At 36.8% G+C, this 16,534-nt stretch overlaps 1 protein-coding gene across 7 annotated transcripts in view; it reads left to right on the top strand.

Moving 5' to 3' along the window:
* cacna1ia (calcium voltage-gated channel subunit alpha1 Ia) overlaps positions 1–16,534 on the top strand; it is a 160,405-nt gene that overhangs the window by 33,696 nt on the left and 110,175 nt on the right. For all 7 annotated transcript variants that reach the window (XM_028042220.1, XM_028042223.1, XM_028042221.1 and 4 more), the window contains one exon: positions 6,194–6,458. In XM_028042220.1, the coding sequence (XP_027898021.1) occupies positions 6,194–6,458 (265 nt within the window). The remainder of the gene's footprint in view (positions 1–6,193; positions 6,459–16,534) is intronic.

Here is a 16,534-nt window from a genome sequence, read left to right as displayed (position 1 = left end):
AATATGCAGAGCAGAGATTATGATCTTATCCTTTATGTGAAAGGCACATTTATCACATTTAGAGGGCAATTTTATGGCACTGTCAAAAAGCCAACTCCACTATTCAGTGTTGGCTTCTGCATCAGTGGCTACTCTTTGAGTGCATTTTATTTTATCATTTATTATATACTGGTCTCCCTAAAACATCAACTTGCTGTTTTGATCACCTAGCTATTAAACTGGTTAGCCTGGGCTGTGTGCTTGTTTGCCACGTGAACAAGGTTTAATTACGTTAAAAAATAATATCCTAAAGTGACTCTAATTTCATTAACCAATGTCTGCGTTCTAAAAGAGCCTATGGAACATCATGTTTCTTCTGACACACACATAAAAAAATAGATAAAACCACCTTAGGGAGAGTACCAATCCTCAGGGATGCGCTCACGTTTTCTCATTATATCCTGGATGTTTTCAGTCCAGGCACCCAGAAATGTGTGCTCTTTTGTAAATCACGCATGTGTATTCACAGCTGATAACACTGTGTCACCTTCACTGTGCTCTGATAGTGTGAGATTAAATTAAGCAGGACTAATGCTGAATAAATTAAGTGAATGAGAGATTCATGATATTTTAAGGCATGAATTTACCCAAGTCATCAGGTTCCACTCAAAGGCGTCAGGTACAACCTGGCAATTTATTTGTTTCACAAAACAAATGAATAAAGCTGCATAGAGACAACACATTACTCATTCTCTTGTTACTGAAGAACACGTTTGCTGGTAAATCATAACACCTAGTGTAAAGTCAGTCTTTATAATACTAGATTTTTGATTCACATAAAATAGTTTAAATACAAGTTACCATGAGCTGCACATCAGCAAGGCTGTTCTTTGTTGTCTTGCAGCACAAAAGTTCTGGGTTAGGTACACTTTGCTAAAATCATGCGACATGCCAATTCTCATTCATACAGTGACATTAAAACAATGCACAGTTGGTCCTGAAGGGGCCAAAGTGTATCAATAAGGTCTTCAGCAGTTGTCTTCACCTTGTGCAGATGCTTAAGGTAAAGAGCAATTTTAACAGGTGTGCCTAATAAAGTGGCCCATGTGTATGTTAAGTTATTTGATGGTTATCAACTCATGCCCATTTGTTGTACCAGTTTTCTGGAGTAGTTTAATTTCAGTCATTGTGGAGCTAATGTAGCAAACATTAAATATTTTGGAAGGTGGGTCCGACTTATTCAGAGGAAGTCCAAACGTATACCTCAATTCCAGAATGGTTTACATAATTATAAGATTAATAGTTAAACAAAGAAATATTTTATTGGGATCCCTGATGGTTTCTTCCACTTTAAGACATTCACACACATTGTGCTGAATGTCTCTGTGTGTTTGAGGTAGAGGGGATAAAGGGAAGAGAAAACATAGTTTTGGATGGTAATTTAGCAGTACTGTTCTCACTACAGCTAAGATTGGGTTTGATACCTTTACCAAGCTGTATGGTTTTGCTTTCCAATTAACACACATAGTTCGCATCATAGCTGAGTTGCACAAATAAACAGATAAACAGAAAAGAGTTACAAGAAACACTGAGATCCCAGATTTTTTTTCCCAGGCCCTTTTTTCTTTACCGTAAAACGCATATTTCAGCACATTTCATTTTTCTTTAAGATCATTAAAATGGTTTCCATCCCTTAAGCCTTGTATATGAGTTTTGATCTCTTAAGAAAGCAATGAGTCAGAAGTAAAAACCCATTATTTTACAATTTTCTTTTAATTTTTTTGCGTTCAGACTAGTTGTATGAAAACACTGTAAGACAGCGCTGTGTGCCTCAAACCATCATTGTTATGATTTTGCTGTTGTTGTACATCCATCCTCTTCCTGCATCTGTCTCAGACTGTCGCAGTGGATGTGCGTGGGAGGGGGAAGCGAGTTTTTTGTGGCATCATTGCAGGCCTTAGCTCATAGTGCAGCTAAATGGGTGACTGTATAGCTACTACCTCAATTAAGGGTGCTAATGTGCCATAGCGTGTATGTTGCGAAGGTGTGAATGTGTTCATGTGTCAGTGCTGAGACATCATTTGGAGCCTTCTGCGTATTCGGTCTTCAACACTAAGTGTCACACACTTTCATCAGTTGTCATTATTAAACACAGAACAGAAGAATGTTTTTTAAATGAGAATCACCGAAAAGAAGAATAACTAATTACCCTCATTTTAACTTGCTGTCTTTACCATGAATTCATATTAAAAAAAACACGACACAAGATTCACGCACAGGAGCGTACTCCTTTCAAGATTTTCTGCAGAGCTGTCTTCGACTTAATTGTAGTTGCTTGTAATAGCTGCGGGGTCTCCCAAAGAGGTTTGTCAAGGGAAATAAAGCACAACAGAGGAAGAATAAACTTCCTGCCTCCAAAGGAAACAGCTGTTGTCATGGCAAAGCTAATTAAAAATACCAGTTTGAAAAAGACAAAACACTAGCCTGGGTTGAGAGGCTGCATTTATTAGCACAAACAGCACTCATGAGATAATAAATGGATACACAGTTTTACTAGACAGAGCTTTGTAGACAGTTAATGTATCAGTGTGTTACTATGTGAGGAGGGTGACTTTCTCAGTTTTACCATGTTCTTCCACTTCAGCATCTCTTCAGAGGACTATCTTTGAAACACTAAGAAGTGCAGGCCACTAAATCACTGCTGTCCTATTTTCTTAGCTTGTAATGAATAGCCTTTAATATCATTACCCTATAAAAGCCCGCTCTCCTGTCAATTCTTAATGCTGCTGAGCTGCATGCACAGAAAGAAGTCACACCCAAACATGTTGCCTGCTGTATATTTATAGCATTATCATTTGAGATGCTTAAAATCTTAACATTTATGCAGAATTATTCTATTTACGGTGTCTTGCAAATGTTTTCATAGCCCTTGGACTTTTGAAAATTGGCTGTGTTGCAACTGACCTATCATTTTAATTGTATTATATTCGATAATCCAACACAAAGTAGTGTGTAATCGTGCAGTGGAAGGAAAATGATACATGAGCTCCAAAATTTTGTATAAATATACAGCAGAAAACTGTGGCACCCATACACATTTATTTAATCGATGCCTCTAAATAAAATTATATGCAGCAAATTGTATTCAAGTAATGTAATTCTTTTAAAGAGTTCACTTTTGTATAATTTATTTTCAATACAAGTCCAGATCTAATTTGAAGTGAGAATTGACTGACAAAACTGGTAATCAGGTGTTTGATTACCAAATTATGTCCAGTTTGATTGATCTTGAGCTATTTTGCAAAGAATTGGTAAGAAAAATAATCTATTTCTAAATTCACATATCTAGTAAACACAAACACCAAAAGTCTTACTGCTGTAATTTCAGCCAAAGGTTGGTTTTATAATGCCTATAATAAGAGGGATGGAATAATCCCTGTTACACTTCTAGATTTTTATACAAAAAAACCAACGGAAAATAGGAAAATTTATATATTTCCATATAAATTTTCATATCTTTTACTTGCTTCTTTTATTTCCCTGTATTGATTTCTTACTTCCCTGGTTCCCCTGTTTGTCCTTCTTTGTTGCCTTGTGTCAGTCGACCATTTACTCCTCTTTCCCAGCTGCTAGTCATTTACCTCATTAAGCCTCCCTCCCTTCCTAGCTCCAGTCATTTCCCTATTGGTTAATCTCTCCCCTCCTCATCAGTCCACCTAGGTCTCATCTCTCACCTGCAACTCGTTAACTAATCAGCCCAGGTCTTTTGTTCCAGCATTCAACCTCACAGTATTTAAACCCTTCTCCTGATCACACTCTTTACTGGTTCCTCTTGTCTATCCTGTTAGATCCAATCAATCCTGCTTATCCTCCCTAGCCGTGTTGTTACCGTTTCCTGGTGGTTCTGTTCTGGCTCCCTGTGTTCTCCATGGTTTTTGTTGTAAGTTTTTTATCTTTTATTTTTATATTTTTATTAAAACTTTCAACATGATTCATGCTCCCAGCTTTTGTCTGCATTTGAGCCTTTAATTACCACTACACATTATGAGACACACATAACTAAAAGTACAAAGCCATTGATTGGTTTTGCTTCAGAATTAGGACCTATAGGTTAGACTGTGATATAAAATCCCAATGGAATGCATTAAAGTATGTGGTTCTGAAATGATGAAATGTAACAATAGAAGGGGTATTGCAAGGACTATAAAATAATGCCTAGGTCTTAAGAATGATTCTAATGTGGCATACAATAATTATTGCAAAAAACAAAAATGTTTATATATTGAATGTGAGTTAAGGTAAGAAGGGGTGAATGTGTGTGTGTGTTATCACTTGTGGATATGTGTAAAAACTATGCATATGTGTAGCTCTGCACATGTCCAGCCATAATTTGGCTGCTTGCTGGTTTCCTTCTTTGGCTGTGAGCTAAAATGAAAGAGAAAAGCATTAAGCCTGGTGTTACTATCAATACACTTAGGCTGTGGTCTCTGCCCTGTAAGTTTAAGGCATGGGGTGAGTTACTGAGCCAAAAATTTCTCACTCCCTTTGTCTTTGCACAGTTTACTTCATTCATTTTCTCCTGTTTGCATTCAAATTTGTAGATTTGGATGCACACCTAACTATATTTTTTTGCTTTATAATCTTCAACATGTTTAAGTTTGCTGTCTCTTTGGATAAACTTGAATCCATTCAGAGGGTTAGTGATTGAAGATGGGAAGCTATTTCCACTGCACAACTCTGTTGTGTGGGGTTAAATGAATCGTCAATGAATGTGCAATGACTGTTGGAACTGATTCACTCTCTGCTGTTTTACCTCCCTGTGTATGTGAGGTGAATCTGTTCAAGGGTTGTTATGCAGTGTCTCTACTTCACTTTAACACTGTTTTCGGTTACAAGTACCAGACCTAGTCATCAAAACCTATGTGAGTTTTAGTCTTGTGAGTTGACAATTTGACGAATATTTTGCTTCTAATAAATTAACGTTTCTTGGTACGTTTAGAAGTTCTCTTGATCAACATTGTTTAAATCTTTTTGGAAGCTTATCCATCTCCCCATTTTCTTACACATATTCAAGGCTGAGTTTAGGGGTTTTAATAAGTTCAGGATTAAAACAGGACACCCTTTATCCAGCAAGACTCTCCAGCTCATTCTGGGGGAATCCAAGTTGTTCCAGGGAAATAAAGAACATGAGTCAACTCTACAGAGTTTTGTGTCCGAGTCTCATTTGGACTTCTGAACCTCCAAATATTCATCCTACAGAGGCATTCTGATGAGAAGCCAATAAAACCTTAACTGGCTTCTTTCAATGGAGAATAACAATGACTCTACTCCAAGAAAACAAGAGTGCCTCACATTCTCGCTAAGGCAGAGCTGAGCCACATTATGGAGAACCTCATTTTAGTTCCTTGTATCCAGGACCCCTTTTCTTTTGGTCGTATCTAAAGCATTGGAATGCACCATGGCCTATTAAATTGAGAGATTACAGCAGGTCCAGCATTATGCAGAGGAGGTCCAAGTCAACCTGCAGCTTTACCACTATGACTTAATGCAGAATACATTACATTTAGAACCATGGCCTCAGAATTGGAGGACCTGACTCTTTTTGTTGATCTGGTGTTCCAAAAGTTTTTAAAACTATTCCTTAAAACTTAGCTTATTTGTTTTTACTGGTGTAGCTAGCTATTTTTAGTTTGTTTCACATGCCAGCATAAGTGATAATTGTGTGTTCTATCTTCCTTAAACAAAAGAAACACTGTGTAATTTTGAGACGGTGGTTGAGTTTGCGTTTACCACTTGTCCCTTAAATCTATTTCTGATTCATTTAGTACTTCTGTTATTGGTCATGATGCTTTAATTGTAACATTGCTGTTGTAAATTTGGCTTGCGGTACTCACTATTGTGAGTTGGTTTGTGGTGCCATTATTTTACAGTTTGCGTTTATGCATATGGACACGATTTAAAAAAAATTGTTTCATTGAACTTTTTTTGTAAAGGACCAATTTACTGCATGTCATCAAAAAAGAAAAAAAAAAACTCACATGATTGCCAGATTTTCCAAGATAAATTTTCTTTAACTTTCCTGTAATATTTAAATTTATTGAAATGAAGCTGAGGGTGGTTTTATACAATTTCAAAACTCTGTATTTAAATGTTTTGTTTTTCTTCATTCACTGAGATTCCTGACATCGTTGTGCCGTTTCTCTTTTGGTTTCAGATTTCAGCGGGGGTACCATGACGAGTGAGGAGTGTCCTGTGCCGCTGAGGAGTATCTCCTCAGCACGGCCGGGGCAGAGCGAGGAATATGGCTCAGCACACATAGATGACATCATTGAGGAAGTAGGTCCGGGCGATGACGTCAGCATCGGCAGTGACTTAAGCACGCTTGTGCTGCCCTTCCCTGAGTTGGCGCCTGTGGTCTTCTTCTGCCTCAAGCAGACGACCTGTCCTCGCAACTGGTGCATTCGCATGGTCTCCAGCCCATATCCTTTCCTTCCTTCATACGTCCCGTTCAACCTTACACAAAAAATCTCCATCAGCATGTGACCTGTATCATTTATCAAGTCTGTGTAACACACCTTTCTTTTAAAATCGATTTTTGTTCCCGCTCTTATTTAATTTCTTTTTCCTTTTAATGTATATCTTTGCTCATTCATTTCTTTGATGTTCTGTTTCTCATATGTGTTCTTTGGTGTGCGGTATTTGGTCCATCCTGACTTTGCCCCCACAAACACATCCAATCAAAACATTCTGTTTCATCTCGGTATTTGCAACCACATCACAACTGTCATGCCCGGATCTTCTCAAAGTAAGTGTGTTTGACATCCTTATACAAGATCAACTGCAGCAGTCAGTGTTACACTGTTTTGGAAAGTGCACATTTGGGTGCAGTTACTGTGCAGTTTTGTTTGTGGGGAGGCGTGGGCGGGTGTGTGTGTGTGTTTGGGCTTTTAGCTAACGGATAAGAATAGGCAGTTGTTTTTTTGCCGACGACATTAACCGTGCCAGTTGGATAATGATGACTCTCTCCACGGTAGAGGTAAAAAAAGAACACTGCAGCACCATCTATCTGTTTTAGCTTTCGACTCTAAATGCCTCGGAGCTTTGGCATGAGTCGGTTCCTCCAGCTGATCTACTGATTTATTCATTTATGTTGTAATTTTTTGCAAGAATTACAAAGAGACTTTTCTTGGATTTTATGCAATCTATAAGGATTTAGTTGTAACCTTCAAATATACTTTTGATTTTAGTAAATGTTATCTTATCTTATTTTTTGTGAGTATGAATACCAGAGTAATGTTTAATACAACCATAGATGTCCTTAAAGAAAAATATTACTAAATCTGTTTTGTCTATGCTATTACACAAAGACATAAGATTTGCCAAATATTGATTCATAATTGTTGTCAGACATTATAGCTTTGCATGTGCCAGTTGCAGTTGTCTTTCTGTCTCCCTTTCATTTCTCAGCTGGCCTCAAAGACCCAGCACACAAATTAGAGCAAGCAGTGTAACAAATTTTTCTTCACATTGTTAATTCCTCTGTCACGTCAGCCCGGATCCTCATTGGTAGCTGGATACCTGTGATAGCTGAAGCAGCAAGTGTGTTAAAACACATCTTTTGTTTCCTGTCTGAGATTCAGGGGTGTGTGAGGAAAATATGAGAAGGCATTAGGAAGGCAGAGTGTGATGGAAGTTGTTTGAGGCAAGGTTGTTTCTTCTGGAGCTACAGAGGCTTATAAACCTACTATACTATACATCTGCTGGAACTCACAGGAATTTAAATGAGCGTAACCTCTGCCACAGCTGGAGTGCCATCTATAGTTATTGTTACTGATTTTGAAACGACATAATCTCATACTTAAAAATTTAGAAAAAAAAACAAAAAACATCTTTGAATTGAGTGAATTTATTGAATAATGACAGTCAGACATGGCCCTAACCACACTTAGTTGTTCCTTGATATTAATTCTTTGTCTAACCTCTGAACAGTTGAAGCTATACGTTTTAGAAAATATACAAAGCCTTTCTTCTCACTGTTTTAGGCCAGTTAGGTCTATAAAAACTTATGTCTCTTTGCTAAATCCCTAAATAAAGTTGATATTTTTAACCCTTTTTTAAACTAAGAATGTAGAGAAACATGAGATCTTCAAAATAAAGACTTTATTGCCTAAAATCACATGCTCAGCACATGTTGAAGCTCATGGCTGAGCAGCTATATCCATTAGTATTGGTCTTTGTATGCAGGGTAGCAATATTCTCAGGTCTGTCTCTTATTTCTGTGTAAAAAATACGCAGTAACATACATACTACGTATGTACGAAATAAGTTATAAAACTTGTCACTTTGCCAGTCTCTCATCATAACAAATGCCAACAAATGTGATGACAGGTCTCTTTGTTTAAGGCCAGCAGAGTACCAGCCAGAGGTCAGCCAATTGTTTATTGATGAAGAATGTAGTTCCTGTCAATGGAGTGTCCAGCTTGGCCTGCAGGGACTTGAAGTTGCCGATTATTTGCAAACAAAGGGCTGAGTTTGGACTTAAAGACTGCAGCTCCACCAGGTATCCAATACAATATTGGATACAATATTTATGGATAGACTAGACAGATCATTGGTTGTGCTTACATGTACCAGCAAATTTTTAACGCAAACCCTTTTTGTTAAATTGAAATACTTTGATTATGAAACCTTGCGGCTATGATGAAATTACAGATATCCTTTATATCATTGCCATCAAATACTGTTTTGGTTGTGCTAGGTGAACTATATCCAATTGTGCGTGAAGGACAGCAATAAGTGGTTATTTCAGCATCTCTTTTGAGATCAATAATTGTGTCCACCACTCAGCAGCCGTGAGAGGCCTTTAGTCATACACACAGCAAGAAATGAACACACACAGACACACACATCATTGTTCTCCCACGCTTGCCTGCAGCACAGCACCTGGAGCACCTCTCTGTATCACACCCCACTCACATCCTATGCCTCCCTGGATTCTAACACTCTTTACATGTCATGCAGTGGAGATATACCCAATTATTACATGCCTCACCTTATGAATATTTGTTAAATGCTGTTGATTGTTGGTAAGTTAGTTCTGCTTTCCAGTAAATTTCTTTTCAGTGTGTCTGTTACAGAATATCTTAAAGCTTTAGTCTGTGCATTGTGTATCATATAGAAACACATGGAAGGACAAGCAAAAAAATATGTTCATCTGATTTTGTACAGAACTGCTTACAATGTCTGTGAACAATTTTTTAACATTTTGGGAAAGATGGCATGGCTTTATGAGGGGAAAACAATGCCATTTGTTTAGCTTTATTCACAGAAATAGTCAAACTTCTTCAAAGGAGACTAAAAATGTTGCAACATTCATGCATGATTTTGTTTACTAGACCACTAAATGAAAAGGAATGCTTTCCTATCAAAAACTGTGTTGTGCTGTCTTGTTTATTTTTGTAACATGTGTCTTAGTTTCAAAGAGAAGATTATTTCCCATCAATAATTTAATTTACAACTACGACTGTCACTCATACTCCGGTACGCTTGAGCTAACACCATACCTTCTTTTAGATCATCTCAACCTTTCAGCAGATACACTTGATAAAAACAAATAAAAATTTTCCGCAGCTTTGTGTTTGTGATTTTAATCTTAGACACATATTTCTAAAAAAAAATGTTTTATATAATTTAAATAAGTAAGTCTATTGCAAATTAATTTAATTATTCATCCAAATGAACTGTGTTTTTTCAATATCCTGCACTGTGGTTGACGTGACATTCCTTTTTGTTCGAATAGAGTGGTTGTATTTTTGGGAAAACGTAAGCTTGAATGTAGAAAATGATTTGCAGTGTGCTGCAGCTGAGACAGGAGAAGATCTGAGGCGTTTGGATGAGTTGTTCAGAAGCAGATTGTTGATTGATGCCTGGCTCAGGGCGCTTTTTTCCCTTTCCTCTTACGAAAATCATCAAAGTTGCGTGTGCATTTCCTTCTTCCTCCCAATGTGATTTTCTTTATTATAATTTTTTTATCATAATAATTAGCATCTTTCAATCACTCAGAGTTGCCTTGCCCATAAGGCTTTTATTTTACTTCAGTCAGTGCTTTGCTTGGAATTTCCTTTTATGCACCTTTCGTACCACCATATTGTTGCTGCTGGACACTGCCTCTTTCTGCATTGCCTCAGCATTTCCTCTCCTCCTTTGATTTGCTCTTGTGGTGTTCAAGCACAGTGACCAATGTCAGTGGCCCATGATCCTCTCCCTCTCTAGAAGCTTATTATCTGCTTGGTGACTGATAACTGAGGCGTTGCCATGCCTTGCTCTTGACAATCACTGGGGATGGAACTCACACCTGCGACACATCACCTATCTTCTCTGTTTTTCTTATTAATTTCATTATTTGAAGTTTCCCATCTTTTTTTGTGTGTCCACTTGGAAAAGCTGCTCTTTGGCAACAGAGGGTATGTTAGCAGTGTTTTAGTTTGCTATAACACCTAATGTTAGGTGTTTTAACTAAATAAAACCATGCTTGTAGATGCCCAAAGACTGCTTGACTTGTTTTGACAGACGTTTTATTAAAAAACATCAAAAGTCTGTCTTTATTTCACAGCGAGAGTCTTCCCTTCTCTAATCTCATGCTTGTTTTCTTGTCAGCTTTTTGGCGCTTTGTCCTACACGCTTCAATTTTGCATCACTCAAAAATTGTGTCACGTTTTCTTTTAAACAAATCTCTTTCCCTCTCGCTTAAGATTATGCCTAGTTCCACATTTTTAGTTATGCCTCCATGTTGTGCAATAACGCAAGTGTTCCACTTATTTTAATGAGTCTCTGCTTCAAAAAAAATGAGCTGTTGTCATTTTACCTCAGGGAACATCTTCTTTAAAAAAAAAGAAAAAAAGGTGTAAACATTAATGAGACAAACCTTGCTTAAAATAAATACAACTCATTAGAATACTAAAGCTTGTGCTTGAAAAATAAATCCCAGTGCTAATGTTAGCATTTGTTCTAAAACTAATTCTAATGATCTCCTTTCCCTCTTTAGTCTTCTGCGCTGCTCCTTCCTCCCTTTGCCTCGTTGCACTCCCTCAGGTTTTGCACAAACCCCATTAGTTCTCTGTGGTCTGAAAGAGATAAATGGGAAACAGTGTAGAAACGATGAAGAGCTTATAGTGACTCTAATGACGACTGTAGACTGCATGTACTCTCTGAAAGTTCAGCCACACACACACCATTCCTCCACGGCTGTCATCTGGGACCCAACATGGACTTTTTGTGCTTTGATACCTTTAAGTTCATCAAAAAAAATAAAAATAAATAAATAAATAAATAAAAAATATATATCCTTTTAATGAATTTGAATATTTATTGCTACATCTTCACATCTCATTTTGTCACCTTAGTTCCTGTGTGTCAATATAAAACGCTGAGCACCTTTCTTCAAGAAAACTTCACCCTGAACTATTAGAGTAATATCAAAACTTATTTTCTGTTTTCCATGAGTTAAAAACGACAGTGTGAGACTGAAAAGGGCTTAACCAGCGAGCAGTGGAGCTACTTTGTTGAATTCATGAATTCACCCACCAGTTGCACAGGCATGTTTTAATGTGTGTTATTATGGATTCTGTTTATTTCCTACTGTTGAATTATGGATTAGAAGGAGACCGTTTTGAGCTGTAGCCATAATTGGGTTATAGGTACATTCAATGTCATGCTCTCAGAGGAGAATTTAATTCATATGGCTTTGCTGACATTACTCACCTGCTGGTTATAAATATATATATACTGTTTATAACAGCAATACGTTATCCTGTTTGTCCCAACTAAATATTATTAGTAACAGCCTGCTTTTGTCTAAACCAATAATAAATGTCAGAAGGGCACAAGCGGCAATATGCATACACCAGCACAGCAACATGCTGACTGCCAAGCGAAGACCTTGGCCTTGCTCTGATTGTCTATTGTGGGCTTTGCTGAGTGATTTCAATTGTTTTTGCTTCAGCAGTACTATGTTCTCTCATGTATCTTAGGGTTATCTTAGTTTTTTGTCTTTTTTATATCATCCAATAACCGTCCCTAAATTTGTTGGTAGTCAGAGGAAAAAATGGATCAGTTCTTCCATCTGCTTGTCACAAAAGTTGTTGATTAGCCTTTCTTTCGAATTCATGAGCAGTTCATTTGAATTCTTCTTGATATTCCAGACCTCGGCACTGATTTTTTTCTTTTCCTTCTGCTAATATTCCTTAATCACATTACACACAGGTTTTCAGCTGCCTAAAAGCAATTCTGCTGTACAAAAAGTAATTTTATTTGCAGAGTGCATCTGCTTGAAGGGACCTGAAACTTATGAGGAGCTGAACACAGTATTGGAAATTAAAGCATTAATAAGAAACTTTCATCATCTAGCATCTCCCATAGACAGAAATGAACTGCGATCAAGGAAACGCCCTAACAGGAGACCTTTATGAGACCTTTAGGACAGATTTTTATGGCAGTCTTTTCCGATGTATACTTCATAAAAAGACAAATATTGATAATATTTTATGACAATGTCCATTTTATTTCTAATGGATGCTAAAAGCAACCAGGTTTACAAATGTTTTGCAAATTAACTTAAAAAAATAGGAAAAAGAACCAAATGAATTACACATAATAAAACATAAATAACAGACAATTATTGCTAGAGTGAAGGAAAAACAAGGTATACTAAGAAAATAGCACAAGATAACTGACTCTCAACAGTGTAAACATGTCTGTTAAAAGGCAAGGTTTTTTTCCACTACACTAATTAAAAAAATAAGGTAATAGATAATCTTTATTACAACATTTATTATAATTTATTATAATTATAAAAGCAGATTTTCTCTTGGATTAAGGGGGAAGCATTGATTAGGCTGACTGGTCTATTCAAATTAAAAATTTTAAATAGACCAGTCAGTTTTTCTATTTCTTTACTAGAAATGTGAAGAGGGCTCTTATTGTTAAGCATCACAATTCCAGATCAACAAAAATGGCATCATGAGCGAAAACGCTCCAGCCTACCCAGTGTTTTGACAGATCATTTGTGGAGTTGCCTGAAGGGTGCTGTGGACAAGATGTGTCCTCAGAAGGTTTTTCAATGCATAATGGGTAACTCAAAATTTTGTCTTCATTGTGCAATAAATGTATATAATGCGGTGCGATCTCTTGATACCTTTGCACAAGGAAATGGCCTTCTTCCTTTGTATTGTCTGCAAAATATGCACCCAGCTAAATAGTTACATTGAGTGAATTACAGAAAAGCCCGACATAAATAGTTCAACATCATGCCTGGTTCAGTTCATATCAGCTTATATAGGTCACAATATTCAAAATAAACATACCACACTGGCAAGGAGTGATGCATTTATGTTTAGATAATCAGATTCAGTATATTTAATGGCAGGTGTTTACCCAAGAAACACAAATTCCTTCAAATATGCTTTGTCAAAGAACCTTTTTAAGGCTGTGCACATTTATGCAATAAGGCTATTAAAGTTTTTTTTTTCTATTGGTTTCATTATGATCTGTGATTTAAACCTCTAGAAAATTTCCATTCAGTACTATCCTTCCACCTTACAAGCATTAGCAATTTTTCCTTTCACCTGTCATCATCACATTCTTGCAGCTTCGTTTTTCTATTTATATTAGACCCATATCCTCCTTTCTCCCTGCCAGCTCAACTCAGAAGTAATGCTTTGCTCAAACTCAAGCTCTTGAGAGAATTTAATAAGTAATTTTATGGCTCTATCATCACTAACTACAGGGTACATTTTATTCATTTGAGTGCTTTGTAGTTTGCTATTTGTCATCTATTATCCACAAAGTGCTATATAAATTGCATGAGTCATTCTGCAGTGAGTCTGTACACGACCCCACAAAAAATTTCTCTAGAACTGATCTGAAATTTATATTCTTCTGTCAACTGTCCCTGTGGTATCTAATGGTAAAACGATGTTGGGCTGGTTTCTACTCTAACAGACAAAAAAAGTCATAAGACTTCTTGAATGTAAGTGCAAAAACTCAATGTGAAAACAAAGAATAGTATCAAGCATGCAAATTGGTTGGATGACCTATTTGGTTTTAAAGCATTATAATGAGGAAACTAAAGAGGTTTCCATGAGTAAAATACAGAGACTTGTTGATGCCCTCGCTTGTTCGTAATGAGTATACTTTTGTGGATAGAAAATCACTACTCATTCCAATCAGTAATATGCTCTAGTGATAGGAAACTACTGTTCAAGAGAAAGGCTTTGTAAGAAAATGTATTCTTCAATATATTTCACAGTTCAGTATCCAGGTTGTCCCTATAACTGCTGAATCAACATAACTGCATCCCTATTTCTGCTCAACAGACATTTATAAGACTGCAACCAAAAAGTGATGCAATTATGAGAATACATGTCTGTCATTCAAGAAGTAAAATGTGGCAAAAGAAATAGTTACCCAAACTAGTAGTTTTGACTTTCTCCACAGTTTTCATGTCGCTTCGTTATTCCCATTTTGTAAATGTTATCACAAACCCTAATAATCAAAAAGAAAGTTGTTTTTAAGGTGAATATGTGTTTCATAGATTAGACTTTGTTTCTGCATAAGTTTTTCAGAAATTTTGCTGTTCTTCATTGGTGGTTGTATGTCAGACACAATGACAGAATTATGGCTTAAGAAAAACTGTAGGCAAACATAGAAAGTAAAGCTTGTGTAATGAATCTGAGCATCTCGTTAAAATAACGAAAGCATTTTGTAACTATGCTATTGTAATAAGACCTATTTTGACTCGCATGCGATCCACAACAAATACATTTGAACTTAAGTCTCCAAAGTTTATATACTATTAGTTTTAATATAACCAATATAATAATTACTGGAAACATGCGTTAAAACAGCTTCAGATGATCAAGACTGTAGCTATTTTTCTCTAAACATTCTTGTCTGTTTATACTCTGAAGCTAAGCTGCTAGCAGACAGAATTACTAATACATGAAAGAGGGTGGACAGCTCACATTCTGTCAATTGTAAAAAATTTTTTTTTAAAAAGGCAAGTCTCATATTTTACATTGAACATATTTCTTTGTAAAATTTAATGTTTGACGTTTTAAGTTGTCTTTGGGTTACCCTTATATGTACCTTGTTCAACTGTCACTGTCTGAACATAAAGAGAAGGAGTTTGGATCAATGAATACAATGATCGATGAAAAAAGTAAAAAGAATAACTATTTTGACCACTTTCAGTCAAATTTTAAGTGTGTGATTGTTGTTTGTCATTTACTGATGTTTATGAGTAGTCAGCGTTATCATAGACCATCAAATTCACATAGATTTACTCCTGAATCATCCGCCCACTTGCCGCGCGGGCTCTAAGGTTTACCCTTTGGTAATGAATACTTGTGAGCACATTAGACCAATAAGAGTCATTAGAATATCAAGGAGACCAGCAGATCTCATGTGCTTTTAGTGCTTTGGAATAGAGCAGCCAGATTTTTTTTTCAGCTTTAATGATCTAAATGTAACAAACCTATAGGATCATGACTAAGCAATCATTGTGATCACTTACCTTCTGGAACAGATTTGCGTAGTGAATATAGCCTCTTTAAATGTCTTGTGGGGCCCAGAAAGTGCCAGAAATTCAGAGTAGATTCTAGAACTGCGGTTCTCATCCATCCATCCATTTTCTGTACACTCTTGTCCCTAGTGGGGTCGGGAGGGGTTGTGGTGCTTATTGCCAGCTAGCTTTCCAGTCGAGAGGCGGGGTGAACTGTGGCTCTAAAATTATGAAATACATATGTCAGCTATCACGACACAACAGAGTGGGCATCTGTTTCATGAGTGGTCTCTTTAGGGGAAACCATAGCAATGATGCATGTAACCTGCTTCACTGCATTAACCTCTGCAAAGGCGGTAAGGTGGCAGCAACCTGGACAGATAAACCTTGGGAAAGCTAGAACCTGCTAGATGAACTCTTTTAAAGACTAAACATCTATTGAGAGAATTCCAGAGCACACAAAAGTTCCCCGCTATTCTACTCACAAAGATGAGTTGTAAGCTGGTGTGTTTACTTCACAATGGAAGCACTGTTGTGATTAAAGAGTACAACTTGAAAAAAACACTATGATGCAAGCCCTGTCTCTTTCTCTGATCTTTTTCCTACCAAAAGTAGAGGGGCTGCTGGCATATTTTAAAAGGACTGAAGTAGCCAATGTATGCTTTTGACCGGAAAAGTAGAGAGCAAAGATTTCGTCCCTTCAAGTAGTCTGGAAATTAAGGTAGAAGAAATAGGCTGAAATGGTGCCAAAACCAATGCTTGATGACCTTGATAAAATTGAGGTTGACAAGAAAAAATAAGTAGAGCATTCTTTCCTTCATCTAGAAGGTGCCATTACTGAATATATCAGATTGCACAGAGTAGAGTTAATGCTGAAATGTATCTCAAAAAAGCAGTTTGTAGTACTCAGAAAAGCAGATGTCATGCCTGTTGCTGCAAGTGAATCAAGAGATTCCTCTGACACAGCCCAGCTTTGCTTATATGTTAGATTTTTTT

Source organism: Xiphophorus couchianus, chromosome 16, assembly GCF_001444195.1.
Source record: "Xiphophorus couchianus chromosome 16, X_couchianus-1.0, whole genome shotgun sequence".
NCBI lineage: Eukaryota > Metazoa > Chordata > Actinopteri > Cyprinodontiformes > Poeciliidae > Xiphophorus > Xiphophorus couchianus.
Note: the sequence above shows the minus strand (reverse complement) of the source record. Positions and strands in the feature narration are given on the sequence as shown.